We start from the raw sequence: 16,852 nt of genomic DNA, 5'->3' as shown, positions 1-16,852 counted from the left end.
GCTGGAGCATTAGTCAGTCCGAAAGGCATCACAAGAAGCTCATAATGCCCGTACCGAGTTCTGAAAGCAGTCTTAGAAATATCTTTATATCTGACTCTAAGCTGATGATAGGCAAACCGGAGGTCAATCTTTGAAAAGTGGGCAGCTCCTTGTAACTGATCAAACATGTCATCTATACGAGGCAAAGGATATTTATTACATATTGTCATCTTGTTCAACTGCCTAAATTCAATGCATATTCTTAGAGATCCGTCTTTCTTCTTCACAAACAATACATATGCACCCCATGGTGATACACTAGGTCTAATAAAATCCATATCTAACAAATCCTGTAACTATTGTTTTAGCTCCATCAACTCTACTGGTACCATATGATATGGGGGTATCGATATGGGCTATGTGTCAGGTGGAAAATCAATACCAAAGTCTATTTCTCATACTAGAGGCAATCCTGGTAAATCCTTAGGAAATACATTAGAAAATTCTCTCACTAGTGGTACATTTTCTATACTAATTGTTTCCTCTCTTGTGTCATTTACAATAGCTAAGAGACCCAAGTAACCTTTCTTCAAAAGTCGTTGAGCCTTCATAAAAGATACAACTTTGCAAATATCTGGAACCTGACCCTCTTTTAAAACAAAACTAGGTTCGTTTAGTATCGCAAACTTAACTATCTTTGCATGACAATCGATGATAGCATAGCAAGAAGATAACCAATCTATTCCAATCAGCATGTCAAAGTCAATCATATGAAGTACAATAAGGTCAGCTAGAGTATCTCTACCCTCAACCCGAATCTGATAAGCACGATACACGTATTCAGCTAATAAGGACTCTCTAACAGGAGTAGCAACTAGAAAAGGATCATTCAATAGCTCAGGTTGTCTACCAAACCTCAAAGCAAAGTACGAGGACACATAGGAGTGAGTAGATCCCGGATCAATCAATGCAAGCGCATCAAATGTACAGACAGAAAGAATACCTGTAACCATAGCATTCGAGGGTTGAGCATCCTGTCTAGTAAATGCAAAAACTCTCGCCTGACCTCTACCAGCATTCCCTTGTCCTTGATTCACAGTAGCATAATCTCCGGCACCTCGACCTCTATTTCCTGTACTTGCAGCACCTGAAGTATTACGAGTAGTCTGAGTAGGTACAACTGACTGGATAGAAGCTTGGTTGAAATTCGCCGGAGGCTGAGGGCAATCCCTCAAGTGATGTCCTAACTGGCCACACCGAAAGCACTCTCCAGTCAGAACATGACACTGGCCCAAATATGATATACCATAGGTCTGACAGACTACAGTAATGGCATATATCTATCCAAAATTACGATGTCCAGATGATGATGATGGTCCCCTAGTACCCTGTTTATAATGTGGTCTATATGCAGACTGTGAAGACAAGTGTGTCCCTGTCTGAGAACCCTATTATTGTTGTCCTTGATATCCTGCTCTGCGATTTTCACTAAAATCGCCACTGAAAGATCCTTCTGTCTTGGCCTTCTTACTCAAATCACTGGCCACACGCTCATCATGTCCCTTGTTTTCAATCTTTCTAGCGAGATCGACATCATCAGAGTAGGACAAAATCTTCATCTATGGGGCTACTGCAGTGTATAAATGACCAACTAACCTATCAACAAATCTTTGAACTCGAGCTTCTTGGGTAGGCACTAAGTAAGGAGCATATCTAGCTAGATTACAAAACTTTGTATTATAGGTTGAAACATCCATATTTGGAGTCTGAACCAATCTTTCAAAGTCTCTTGCATATTTTTGCCTCAGGCTGTCCGGAAGTAAATGATCCATAAACAACTTACTGAACTCGTCCCATGTCAGTGGGGCTACTCCCGCTGGCCTTCCTAGTAATACAGTTTCATACCATGTGTTAGCCATATCATCTAGTTTGTATTCTGCGAGCTCCACAACCCTCTCACTAGAACATCCTAAAGCACGTAATGCCTTGAGTGTCCCATCTAAGAAACTTTGAGGATCTACTGAATTATCAGAACTTGTGAATTTTGGTGATTTGAATTTCAAGAACTCTTGTAGGGATACCTCCTTATTCCCGAAAGTCTGAGTCTGTGCAGGTGCTTGTGTCTGTAAAGTAGCTTGAGGAGCTGAACTTCCGCCCTGAAGAGGCACCAACGCCTCTAACACATTCAATAATCTTGCCACTGCGTTTGCAAGTAAGATAACAGTAGGTACAACAGTTGCCACCGGTGATGGAGCGTCCTGAACCCACTGTTCTTGCACATGATCTGGCATAGTAGCTTGGGGTTGACACATATTCCTAACTTTAGGTTGACGATTAGCTTGTCTTCTAGTTTGATGAACCCCAACTTAACCGCCACCTCGGGTAGTACCATGTCCAGCACCACGACCAGCAGATGAGGGTGTGCATTTCCCAGCCATCTGCGAAAGAAATACTCCAAAGTCAATCTCAAGTTATCTCAACGCATGCTCAAAGAATGAAAGAAGGGACAACATTCCTAGACGTTCAGTAGCCTCAAGATCATAAGTATGGGCGCCTACATACCCATGAACCAAAATCTACTAAACATTTCTCCATGACTCTGGATTTAAAGCCTAAGCTCTGATACCAACTTTGTCACGACTCAATTTAGGATCGTGGCCGGCACTTAGGAGCAGTGCCCCTAAGTAAGCCTCATCGGATTTTACAGAAAATCAGACAGAGTTTCCCTTATTTTTGAACTATCAAAAAACTTTCCTGTCTCAAAATCAATAACCAAATATCCTAATACCAATCCCACCAACAATAACTTTATCAATAAACTAAAATAAGTTTTAACCATTAATAATCCACCCACTAACAGCCAAAAATACTAATTTATCTCCAAATTCGTTAAGAAAATACAATACTCAACATAAGTCTATAATAACGAAATAATACTTATGACACTAAAATAATGAATTTGGAGTGACTCTAAGAGTTTAAAGAAAAGACCATAACAATTAAATAAACTTATTGCCCACGTGAATAAATACGGGGCTCACCAAGAACTGTCAATCTGTACGCTCTAATTAACGAAATCTTGCTTGCGTCAACTGGTGTCTCTGTAAAAACAAATAGCGGGGAGTGAGGTGCTCACTCAGTCAGTAATAACACTTAACCAAAACCGTTTTTAATTGGGGGCAAGTCATAAAACATGCTCGTATAATAATAATAATCAGAACTATCATAAAAATAAAATCCCCTCTGGAAAACGGTAAATATAATCAGTCTACTCATGTGCTTCCTATAACAGAAATCAATTTAACAAATTGGTACTACACACGGTAAACACTATCTCATAGCAAATCTTTATGTTTGGGAGGTTTCCAAGAAAGGATCATGTAATCTGTATCACTGTGTGGAGCCTTTCGTATAAAGAGTCAAATATAACTGTAGGTCCCTACTCGAGGGAAAACTGTAATTGTATGCTAGTTCTACCTTCCCACTAGCGAGAGTTATAACTATACTTGGTAATCGGTAAATACAAGGAGCACCAGGTCTAACGAACCCACCGTTAGCTACGGGATCCTTCAAAGTCTCCTCCCATTTATACTTTTCTTTGTTAGCGGTAAATATTCATATGAAAGCATTTTCAAAATAGTACAGGGCATTTCAATTCTATCAAATCATGTAATCCCATTTCGGTAATAGTAATCATATCTCAAATAAAAGTAAAACATGTCTAGTAACCGTGCGAACATTTTAAATAACTGTAAATATCTCAAGTAAACTGTTCGGTACCATATCAAGTAAAAGACTTGTCCCACATACAATTTCAAATATTCGGTAATAATTAATATTTGAAAAATCATGTATAAACCATGCAGATTATGAAAACTTAAGTTGCGATATAATCACATAATATCGATCTCATATTAATTCCCTTCTTTAATCTAACAAATAACTAATATAGAATACCCAACCCAGCAGATCATATCTTTGATTCTTAGTTCGTCAAAATCTTATCTACTCCTGCTACAGTTAACTTAAACTAGTTCATAAATCTTCTAAATAAACAACATACATATAGTTTACTGTACTATTTAATTTCCACAACCGCGTGTCTAAATTAAATCTTAAATAGAGTTGCTTCCATATATATATATATATATATATATATATATATATATATATATATATATATATATATGTGTGTGTGTGTATCTGATTGAAATCCCATAAACACTTGAATTGAGATATAAAGAATTCCACGAGAAATTGAAGCAACATCAAATAAAGGAAATATTGACCTCTTTACGTTGAAAAATGCTTCTACTGAAACCTATTATATATGTTCAATTCTCCTCCCTTTTGAGTGTAACTCTCACTGCCAGAAGCTTAATTTTTTCTCTTATAGTATTGCTTCCTGTAATCTCCCCTGCGATGGAACTCATTTGCACCCAAAGCCCCTTTTTGTTTCCTCTTTTGTTGTCTTGCTGCCGCGGGTTTCCCCTTCCCCTAAATCCCCTTTTCTTTCTTTTTCGTTTTTGGTCAGAGAATGGGCTTCGGCACTTTTTGTGCTTGCATCCCTTTTTTTGTTGAATTAATTTATTATTAAATGACCAATATATCATTGTTTAAAATGAATGGATATTACAGTCAAATACAGATCCAAACTGATAAGACAAGGAAGAATACAACAACAAGAAGTGTTTCACCAATAACTCTTTACAACATGAGATAAATAACAGAATCATAAACGAGGTACCGCCTCGTACACAACAAAAATCACAACCGAAGTACCGTCTCGTATACAACAAGAATCACCACCAAGGTACCGCCTCGTATACAACAAGAATCACAACCGAGGTACACCTCGTATTCACATTTCTCAATTTTAATCACAATCTTACCGTATACCGCCGCGTGAGATTTACATTTAATTAGTTTTGAATTTTTTTTTTCCGAAATATCTACACGCACTTTAGCCCACTTTATGATACCGCATAGCTTCAAGTAATTCCCTTACAAGCAACAAGCACATAAATCCCACCTTATGCTACCGCATGCACATTAACCTCTATCCTTATACCTCCGCATGTACATCAATATCACATCACAATAACAACTCACCGCAAGTGCCCATATGCCACAACTTGCCAATAATCAACAATATCATTATTTTCACAACAATAGCCCATGACTCAATCACAATGTGTACAAGAATATAAACAATAACAATGAATGTAAATTTCTCAACAAGAAGGATATCTCAACAATTAACTACTTCACCTCAATGTGATATCGAATTTCAGAACTTCAACACCAATATCTCAACAATGAAAGAGATAATGTGTAACCATGATATTAAATAAGAGTAACTTACAAGGTATGAGATAACATGTAAACGATAACTTCAAATAAGGATAATCAATAACGGAAGAGATAACATGTAACATGACTTCACATAATGATAAATCAACAATGAAAGAGCTAACATGTAATAACGACTTCAATTAATGATAAATCAATAATGGAAGAGATAACATGTAACAATGAAAGAGGCAACAAATAAGAGCAAAATATCAAGTAAGATGTAGAACAAGTATTAACAAAGTCATTGAAGGCATGTAAGGATAGACTAACACAATTAAGAGCAGTTTGACTATGAGAATTTATAACATGATATGACAATTAAATTAAAGCATGGAAGGAGTCTATGTAGCCTAAACCGGTCGAGTACCACATATAACTCGTGTACCCACTCGTCACCTTGCGTACACGATTTCACATAGCACAAATGACATAATCAATCCCAAATCCTAAGGGGTAGTCCCCCCCCCCCCCCCCACAAAGTTAGGCAAGATACTTACCTCAACTAGGCCAACTAAACCCTCATAAATAGATTTCCCCCTAAAATTCGCCTCCACATGGCTCAAATCTGACCGAAATTGACTTATTATCATCAAACAATGCAAGGAAAAATAATTACAATATATAAAGCTATGATCTTTATACTTTTCCAAAAACGTCAACACGGGGCTCGTCCGGTCAAAACCCGGGTTCAAGGGTAGATTTCGACTACCTATAACCCCACGAGGCCATAAATGTGATTAGATCCGAGTCTATATCGACTCTCAAAACTCAAATTCTTATTTTTCAAAAACTTGACAAAGTTTCGTAATTTTTTACTTTGAATTACATATATTTTATGTTAAATCTATGATATATTCATGAAATATAGTTGGAAATTGATTAAAATCAGTTACCCAATATTTGTAGATGAAAATCCCCTCTCCAAGTTGCCTCCTACAGAGTCTAGGGTTCTAAAATATGAGAAATGCGGTGAAATCCCGACTTCCCAGCCCTTATGACTAGCTGCAGATGTTGCATTTATGACACATGGTTCGCACTTGCAAACCCTCGCAATTGCAAATTTGGGGTTGCATTTGCGAACCCTGATAGCCTCAAGAAAACTCAAAATTGCGAACCTGGCCACTATCGCAAATGCGGCAAAATGATCGCAATTGCAAACCTGATCTCAGGACTGCTGACTTTGCAAATGCAAAGAGGAAGTCACATTTGCGACATCTGAACACCCCCTGTCACCTTCGCAATTGCGAGGATGGTGGTTGTAATTGCGATAACTGAGCACCAGCACACCAGCATTTTCATTTTTAATTCAAACCATTTCGAATCATGTTTGAAACTCTTTCGAGTCCTCGGTGCTCCAAACCTAAAATCCACACAAGTCTAAAAATATCGTACAAACTCGCTCGCGTAATCAAAACACAAAAATAACATCTAGAACTACAAATCGAGCACTATAACGCATGTAATTTAAAGTAAAGTTCAAGAACTACTGGAATGGCAACTAAGCGTCTGACCTATCAATTGTCACGACCCAACCCGATGGGCCGCGATGGGCACCCGGTGCCTTACTCAACCGAGTACCAACGTAACGTATCTTTTGTCACGACCCAAACTAACCCCTGTCGTGATGGCGCCTATCGTGGAACTAGGCAAGCCGACTCATTTCCAAAACAAACCGATATTTTCATTTCAAAGATAATTTTAATGTTATTTAACATAAAAAAAAACCTTCGTAAAGGAGTTTCAATCAAAATAAAAGTGTGGAAGGAAAAGCCCGACATCGGGGTGTCACTAGTCATGAGCATCTACTACAATCTGTCTAACAATATCAAGGCTAACTCAGCCTGGAAAATAGCTAAATACAACTAGAGGAAGATAAGAGGGAGAAGAGCAGGGGCTGCGATCGCCAAACAGCTACCTTGCTATCTCCAAGAAACATCTGCAACCAGAACAATCAATAACCGCTACCGTGTCCAGCTACACCTGAATCTGCACACAAGGTGCAGAGAGTAACGTGAGTATGCCAACTCAGTAAGTAACAACAATAAATAAAGACTGAGCAGTAGTGATGAGTAATAAAGCATATAACATTCATATCAGGAAATCTCAGTAAAATACCACATGCTTTTAAAATCAGAATTTGAATCAAAATATCTCGTTTAAACCCAGTTCCAGTAAAAATCATTTAAAGATATTTTTTCAACTATTTTCAGATAGAGTAAAAATGCAAAGGTGAGCAAAAATGATAAAATCATAAACAGCCCCATGGGCAAACCTCACAGTCACTCGTGCCACTCGGGCATACCTCACAATCACTCTTGCCACTCGGGCATACCTCATAATCACTCATGCCTCCCAGTCACTCAGCACTTGGAACTCGGCACTTGCACTCAGTAGGTACCTGCGCTCACTGGGGGTGTGTACAGACTTTGAAGGGTCTCCTTCAGCCCAAGCGCTATATCAAGCCAAATCATGGTATAAATCACTCAGGCCCTCGGCCGATATCAAACATGCTGCGGCGTGCAGCCCGATCCCATAAATATCCTCACAAATAAGGCCCTCGGCCTCATTCAGTCATAAACCTCTCAAGCCACTCGGGCATTTCAGTAAAATAAGGCATTCGGCCCTAAACATTTATATGCATCAAAATAGAGTCATAAAACTGAGTTATGCGGTAAATAAGTATAAACATGACTGAGTATAGATTTTCAATCGAAAACAATGAGAGGATAGTAAGAAAAGGCCCCTAAGGGTCCAAACAGCACTGGCGCAAGGCCCAAACATGGCATTTAGCCCAATTAATAGAAACTCTTTCTAAAACATATAAGTTTCATATAGTTTCAACAAAGTATGCAACTTTACAGTTATTACGGGATGGACCAAGTCACAATCCCCAACAATTCACGCCCACACGCCCGTCATCTAGCACGTGCGTCACTAAAAATAGTAGAATGATACAAAAATCCGGGGTTTCGTACCCTCAGGACTAGATTTACAATCGTTACATACCTCGAATCGGTCAAATCTCTACTCCACAATGCTCTTGCCTCTGGACTCGGCCTCCAAATGCTCCGAATATATTCACAATCAGTACAATGCCATCAATACGCGCTAATGGAATGAATTCCACAAGAAAAGCTACAAAATTAGTCCAAAATCCGAAATTGGCTAAAACCCGCCCCCCGGGCCCACGTCTCAAAATCCAATAAAATTTACAAAATTAGAAATCTCATTCGCTCACGAATCTAACCATTCCAAATTCATTAAAATCCGACATCGTTTGGTCCTTCAAATCCTTAAATTACTTCTCCAAAAATCCCAAGCCCTAACCCCTCATTTTCACTAATTATAATGGTTAAACAACGGAAAATTACCATATATACAAGTATTAGGACTCAAGTAACTTACCTCAATGAAACACCCTTGATTCCCTCTTCAAATCTCTCCCAAAAGCTCCAAAACCGAATAGAAATGGTGAAGAATGCACCAAAATTCGCGAAGTGTGCAATATGTACCCTCTGCCCAGGCTTCTCGCACCTGCGACCATTTACTCGCACCCGCGCGACCGCACCTGTGGTCCAAGGAGCTGCACCTGCGCAACTCACTTATCCGCCCAGTCTCCGCATCTATGGAAAACTTGTCGAACCTGCACGTGGCGCGCCGCATCTGCGAAGCCTGTCCTACATTCCCCTTTCCGCATCTGCGCCCCAGGTTTCGCACCTGCGGGCTCGCAGATGCAACCTCCAACTAGCACCTGCACATCCTGCCTAGCCCAACATTGCCCGCACCTGCGAACTCCCCACGCGCACCAGCATCCTCGCACCTGTGACTCTTTCTTTCGCAGGTGCGAAAATAGCAGTAGCAGCAACTTCAGCTGCATTTTCCAACTTCGACAAATTCGTTAACCACCCGGAATCACTCCGAGGCCCTCGGGACCTCAACCAAAAATACCAACAAGTCATATATCAACATACCAACTTAGTCGAACCTTCGAATCACTCAAAACAACATCAAATCATCAAATTACCCTCGGATTCAAGCCTAAGAACTTCTAAATTTCCAAATTTGGCAACGGATGCCGAAACCAACCAAAACACGTCCGAATGACTTCAAATTTTGAACACACATCACAAATGACGCTACGAACCTACTCCAACTTCCGGAATTCCATTCCGACCCCGATATCAAATTTTCCACTGCCGACCGAAATCGCCAAATTTCCAATTTCGCCAATTCAAGCCTAATTTTACCACGGACCTCCAAATCACATTCCGGACGTACTCCTAAGTCCAAAATCACCTAACAGAGCTAATGGAACCATCAGAATTCAAATCCGAGATTGTTTACACATAGGTCAACATCCAGTTGACTTTTCCAACTTAAGAGACTAAGTGTCTCAATTCACTCTGAAACCACTCCGGTCCCGAACCAACTAACCCAATATAATATAATATAGTTGAATAGCACAAAAAGAAGTAGAAATGGGAAAAACGGGGCTATAACTCTCAAAACGACCGACCGGGTCGTTACATCCTCCCCCTTTTAAACATCCGTTCGTCCTCGAATAGGTCTAGAAACATACCTGGAATATCGAATAGGCGTGGATATCTTCTCCGCATCTCCCGCTCAGTCTCCTAGGTGGCCTCCTCCACAGTCTAACCTCTCCATTGCACCTTCACTGAAGCTATATCCTTTGACCTCAACCTTCGAACCTGCCGATCCAAAATAGCCACCGGCTCCACATCATAAGTCATATCACCCTCCAACTGAACCGTGCTGAAATCCAAAACATGGGACGGATCTCCAATATACTTCCGGAGCATGGAAACATGAAACACTGGATGCACACTCGACATGCTGGGTGGCAAGGCAAGCTTATAAGCCACCTCTCCTATCCTATGAAACACCTCAAAAGGCCCAATAAACCGGGGGCTCAACTTGCCCCTCTTCCCAAACCTCATAACACCCTTCATGGGTGATACCTTCAGCAGAACCTTCTCCCCAACCATAAAAGACACATCACGGACCTTCCTATCCGCGTAGCTCTTCTATCTAGACTGTGCCGTGTGAAGCCGCTCCTGAATCAATTTCACCTTAACTAATGCGTCCTGGACCAAGTCTGTACCTAAGAGCCTAGCCTCACCCGGCTCAAACCATCCAACCAGAGATCTACACCTCCTCCCATATAAAGCCTCATACGGAGCCATCTGAATACTCGACTAATAACTATTATTATATGCAAACTCCGCGAGTGGCAGAAACTGGTCCCATGAACCCCCAAAGTTAATGACACAAGCACGCAACTTGTCCTCCAATATCTGAATAGTGCACTCGGACTGCCCGTCCATCTGAGGGTGAAAAGCTGTACTCAACGCAACCTGAGTACCCAACTCTTGCTGCACGGCACTCCAAAACTGCGATGTAAACTGAGTACCCTTATCTGAAATGATGGAAACTGGGATACCATGTAGGCAAACGATCTCTCGGATGTAAATCTCAGCCAACCGCTCTGAAGAGTAAGTAGTACCAACTGGAATGAAGTGCGCGGACTTGGTCAGCCGATCCACAATAACCCAAATAGCATCGAACTTCCTCGAAGTCCGTGGGAGCCTAACTACAAAGTCCATGGTGATCCGCTCCCACTTCCACTCTGGGATCTCTAATCTCTGAAGCAAGCCACCCGGTCTTCGATGCTCATACTTAACCTGCTGACAGTTTAGACACCGAGCCACAAACCCAAATATATCCTTCTTCATCCGCCTCCACCAATAGTGCTGCCTCAAATCCTGGTACATCTTCACAGCACCCGGATGGATGGAATACCGCGAGCTGTGGGCCTCCTCAAGAATCAACTCTCGAAGCCCATCTACATTAGGCACACATATCCGGCCCTGCATTCTCAGCACGCCGTCATCACCAATAGTCACATCCCTAACATCACTTCTCCGAACCCTATCCTGAAGAACAAGCAAGTGGGGGTCATCATACTGACGCTCCCTGATACGGGCATACAGAGAAGACCTGGAGACCACACAAGCCAATACCCGACCAGGCTCCGAAATATCCAATTTGACAATATGGCTCGCCAAGGCCTGAACATCCAATGCCAAAGGTCTCTCTACTACTGGAAGATATGCTAAATTCCCCAAACTCTCTACCCGGCAACACAAAGCATCGGCCACCACATTGGCCTTCCCCGGATGGTAAAGGATAGTGATATCTTAGTCCTTAAGAAGCTCCAACCATCTCCGCTGACGCAAATTAAGATCCTTCTTCTTTAACAGATACTGCAGACTTTGGTGATTAATATAGATCTCACAATGAACCCCATACAAATAATGACGCCAAATCTTCAAGGCGTGAACAATGGCTGCTAACTCAAGATCATGGACATGATAGTTCTTCTCATGGGTCTTCAACTGGAGCGAGGCATAGGCAATCACCCTACCATCCTGCATCAAAACACAACCAATGCCTATCCTCGAGGCATCACAATACACGGTGTAAGAACCTAAAGCTGATGGCAGAACTAACACTGGAGTTATGTTCAAAGTAGTCTTGAGCTTCTGAAAGCTCTCCTCACATTCATCCGACTACCTGAATGGAGCACCCTTTTGGGTCAATTTGGTCAAGGGCGATGCAATAGATGAAAATCCCTTCACAAAGCGACGGTAGTAACCCGCCAAACCAAGAAAGCTCCTAATCTCCGTGGCTGAGGATGGTCTAGGCCAATTCTGCACCGCCTCTATCTTCTTCGGATCCACCTGAATACCCTCATTGGACACCACGTGTCCCAAGAATGCTACTGAACTGAGCTAAAACTCACACTTAGAGAACTTTGCATAAAGCTTCTCCTCCCTCAATCTCTATATTATAATCCTCAAATGCTGAACGTGCTCCTCCTGGCTACGAGAGTACACCAGAATGTCATCAATGAATACAACGACGAATGAGTCCAAATAGGGCTGGAATACACTGTTCATCAAATGCATGAACGCTGCTAGGGCATTGGTCAGTCCAAAAGACATCACCAAGAACTCATAATGGCCATATCGGGTCCTGAAAGTTGTCTTAAGAATATCTGAATCCCGAATCTTTAGCTGGTGATAACCAGACCTCAAATCAATCTTGGAGAACACCCTCGCTCCCTGAAGCTGGTCGAATAAATCATCAATACGAGGCAAAGGATACTTGTTCTTGACTCTGACCTTGTTCAACTGCCTGTAATCAATACACATTCTCAAAGAACCATCCTTCTTCTTCACAAATAGAATCAGTGTACCCCAAGGTCACACACTAGGCTGAATAAACCCCTTATCAAGGAGTTCCTGAAGCTGTTCTTTCAATTCCTTCAACTCCACTGGTGCCATACGACATGGTGGAATAGAAATGGGTTGAGTGCCCGGCACCAAATCAATATCAAAGTCAATATCCCTGTCAGGCGGCATGCCCAGTAGGTCTGCAGGAAACACATCCGGAAAATCACGTACCACCGGAACAGAATGAATGACAGGAGTCTTTGCACTAACATCCCTCACAAAAGCCAAATAAGATAGGCAACCCTTATCAACCATGGGCTGAGCCTTCAAATATGAAATCACCCTACTTGGTACGTAATCTACAAAACCGCTCCACTCAACCCTCGGAATTCCCGGCATAGCTAACGTCACCATTTTAGCGTGACAATATAGAATAGCATGACATGGAGATAACCAATACATACCCAATATCACATCAAAGTTGACCATACTGAGCAGCAAAAGGTCCACTTGGGTCTCCAGACCCCCAATAGTCACCACACATGACCGATATATGCGGTCCACAATAATAGTATCGCCTACAGGAGTAGATACATGTACAGATGAAACTAAAGACTCACGGGACATATCCAGAAAATGGGCGAAATACGAGGAAATATATGAATACATGGAACTAGGGTCAAATAATACTGAGGCATCTCTGTGACAAACTGAGACAATACCTGTAATCACAACATCTGAAGCAATAACATTTGGTCTGGCAGGGAGGGCATAGAAACGGGCATGGACACCCCCTGATCTTCCTCTCCCTCTAGGGCGACCCCTAGCTGACTGACCTCCACCCCGAGCTGACTGGGTGGGTGGTGAGGTAACTGGTGCTGAAGTTGGAGGCTGACTCCTCTGCTGAGATAGACCTCCATAATAACGAGGACAATGCCTCCACATATTCCCAAGCTCTCCACACTCAAAAAAACTCCCTGGTGTTGGTGGCGGAAACTGAAGGGAACCCCTAGCACCGGGATGACTGGTAGAAGAACCTAGCATGGAAGAGCCCTGAATAGGTAGAGCACAGGACGGACTCTGAGCTGAAAGGGCACTAAGTGATGAGTGGCCCTGATGAGAACAGTGAGAACCATGGCCAGATGATGCACCCCGATGAAGTGGCCGAGCTGACTGAGCCTGTCTGAAATGACGACCTCTACCGTGCTGGAACTGACCCCCAAAAGGAGCACCGCTGAATCCACCCTGACCACGAGGCCTCTTGGCCTCCCTCTCAACCCTCTCCGAACTGCGAACCATCTCAATCTGCCGAGCAATGTCGACAACAGCATCAAAAGTAGCACCTAAAACCCTCTCTCTGGTCATGAGCAACTGTAGCTGATAAGTGAGACCATCAATAAACCTCATGATCCTCTCCCTGTCCGTGGGAACCAACCAGATAGCATGAAGGTCCAACTCAGAGAACCACATCTCATACTGTGTCACCGATATATCACCTTGGCGAAGCCGCTCAAACTGTCTGCGCAGCTCCTCTCTGCGGGATCGAGGCACAAACTTCTCCAAAAAGACCACGGAGAACTGCTGCCAAGTAAGGGGTGCTACGCTAACAGGTCTACGCCTCTCGTAAGTCTCCCACCATCTGAGTGCAGCCCCAGAAAACTAAAAGGTAGTGAATGAGACCCCACAAGTCTCCAAAATACCAGCAGTACGGAGTATCATCTGACACCTGTCCAAAAAGGCTTGAGCATCCTCTCTCTCTGTGCCACTGAAAGGTGGTGGCTGGAGTCTCCCAAACCTCTCCAACCTACACTGATCATCCTCAGGCATAGCAGGAACCACATAATCTTGAACAACTGTAACCGACTGGGCTGGTGGTGCCTCTGGTGTCTAAAGTCCCTGAATAACCTGCTCGGGTGTGCGAGTGATGGGAGTCTGAGTGCCTCCCCTGGCCTGAGAAGTGGCTGCGGTCGTCGAAATAGAGATCGCTTGAGCAAGGCCGGTACATGCTGTCAGAATCTGAGCTAGGGGCTCCTGAAGGCATGGAATCACAATAGGCACAGGTGGTGTCTGAGCTGGTGCATCAACAACTGGAACCTGGTCCTGATCTGGGACAACCAGTGGATCTGCAGGTACTACCCCAGCTGTTGTACGGGAAGCACCTCTGCCCCTACCACGACCCCTACCACGGCCTCGGCCTCTCGCGGCCCTGGCTGGTGGTACTGGTGGCTTGCCCTCCTAACCGGTAGCACGAGTCCTCACCATCTGTAAGAGAATGAAACAACAGATGTTTAGTTACTAGAATCAACAGATTCGCACGACAAGAATTCAAGAATGTGGAGTTTCCTAAAGGTTCTGCAGTCTCCCGAAGATAAGTACAGACGTCTCTATACTGATCCGCAAGACTGTACTAATCCTGCTCATGACTCGTGAGACCTATGTAACCTAGGCTCTGATACCAATCTGTCACGACCCAAACTAACCCTGTCGTGATAGCGCCTATTGTGGAACTAGGCAAGCCGGCTTATTTCCAAAACAAATCGATATTTTCATTTCAATGATAATTTCAATGTTATTTAACATAAAAAGAATCTTCGTAAAGGACTTCCAATCAAAATAAATGTGCGGAAGGAAAAGCCCGACATCGGGGTATCACTAGTCATAAGCATCTACTACAATCTATCTAACAATATCAAGGCTAACTCAGCCTGGAAAATAGCTAAATACAACTAGAGGAAGCTAAGAGGGAGAAGAGCAGAGGCTGCAATCGCTAAACAGCTACCTTGTTATCTCCAAGAAAAATCTGCAACCAGAACAATCAATAACCGTTACCATGTCCAGCTACACCTGAATTTGCACACAAGGTGCAGGGAGTAATGTGAGTATGCCAACTCAGTAAGTAACAACAATAAATAAAGATTGAGCAGTAGTGACGAGCAATAAAGCATATAACATTCATATTAGGAAATCTCAGTAAAATACCACATGCTTTTAAAATCAGAATTTGAATCAAAATATCTCGTTTAAATCCAGTTCCAGTGAAAATCATTTAAAGATATCTTTTCAACAGCTTTCAGACAGAGGAAAAATGCAAAGGTGAGCAAAAATAATGAAACCATAAATAGCCTCTCGGGCAAACTTCACAGTCACTCGTGCAACTCGGGCATATCTCACAATCACTCTTGCCACTCGGGCATACCTCACAATCACTCATGCCTCCCAGTCACTCAGCACTCGCACTCAGTAGGTACCTGCGCTCACTAGGGGTGTGTACAGACTCCGGAGGGGCTCCTTCAACCCAAGAGCTATATCAAGCCAAATATAAATCACTCAGGCCCTCAGCCGATATCATACATGCTGTGGCGTCCAGCCCGATCCCATAAATATACAATATGCTACGGCGTACAACCCGATCCCATAAATATTCTCACAAATCAGGCCCTCGGCCTCACTCAGTCATAAACCTCTCAAGCCACTCGGGCATTTCAGTAAAACAGGGCATTCGGCCCAAAACATTTATATGCATCAAAATAGAGTCATTAAACTGAGTTATGCGGTAAACAAGTATAAACATGACTGAGTATATATTTTCAACCGAAAACAATGAGAGGATAGTAAGAAAAGGCCCCTAAGGGTCCAAACAGCACTGGCACAAGGCCCAAACATGGCAGTCAGCCCAATTAACAGAAACTCTTTCTAAAACATATAATTATCATATAGTTTCAACAAAGTATGCAACTTTACAGGTTCTACGGGATGGACCAAGTCACAATCCCCAATAGTGCATGCCCACACGGCCGTCACCTAGCATGTGCGTCACTAAAAATAGTAGAATGATACAAAAATCCGGGGTTTCGTACCCTCAGGACTAGATTTACAATTGTTACTTACCTCGAACCGGTCAAATCTCTACCCCGCAATGCTCTTGCCTCTGGACTCGGCCTTTAAATTCTCCGAATCTATTCCGAATCAGTACAATGCCATCAATACGCGCTAATGGTTTTGGAACCTCGAGCGAGACATCGCATGGTCTCAAACTCTTCTTTACTCTTTTAATTCAGACCCCTCGATACCTAGAACCCATAGGCTAGAAAATATGCCACTAACGATGCCGCTATTATTCCTGGATACTGAATCCCAGCGCTTCTAGCTCTCTATCTGAAGTATAGATTATTCACAACCTTTTGCACCTGAGTACCTCGTACGTTGTTCACCTTTACCTTACTAACCTTAAAATCTCGCATCACGTCTTCTATCTCTCTCAT

General features: G+C 42.6%; 1 protein-coding gene across 1 annotated transcript; it reads right to left on the bottom strand.

The window, feature by feature from the left end:
- Positions 1–434: 434 nt before the first annotated feature.
- On the bottom strand, positions 435–2,270 carry LOC138901527 (uncharacterized). The gene is made up of 2 exons (XM_070189299.1): positions 1,823–2,270; positions 435–1,300 (listed from the first exon to the last, which is right to left on the bottom strand). Exons 1-2 carry the CDS (start codon positions 2,268–2,270, stop codon positions 435–437), a joined length of 1,314 nt encoding a protein of 437 aa, XP_070045400.1.
- Positions 2,271–16,852: the final 14,582 nt, after the last annotated feature.

The sequence above is a fragment of the Nicotiana tomentosiformis genome, chromosome 11 (genome assembly GCF_000390325.3).
Source record: "Nicotiana tomentosiformis chromosome 11, ASM39032v3, whole genome shotgun sequence".
NCBI classification, from domain to species: domain Eukaryota; kingdom Viridiplantae; phylum Streptophyta; class Magnoliopsida; order Solanales; family Solanaceae; genus Nicotiana; species Nicotiana tomentosiformis.
Note: the sequence above shows the minus strand (reverse complement) of the source record. Positions and strands in the feature narration are given on the sequence as shown.

What these genes read in the sequence shown, in the direction of transcription:
- LOC138901527 (XM_070189299.1), bottom strand. Translation starts at nt 2,270, where the DNA reads ATGCCAGATCATGTGCAAGAACAGTGGGTTCAGGACGCTCCATCACCG. An exon ending in ACTGACATGGGACGAGTTCA is followed by an intron (nt 1,301 to 1,822) that starts GTAAGTTGTTTA and finishes CCATTACTGTAG; the next exon opens with TCTGTCAGACCTATGGTATA.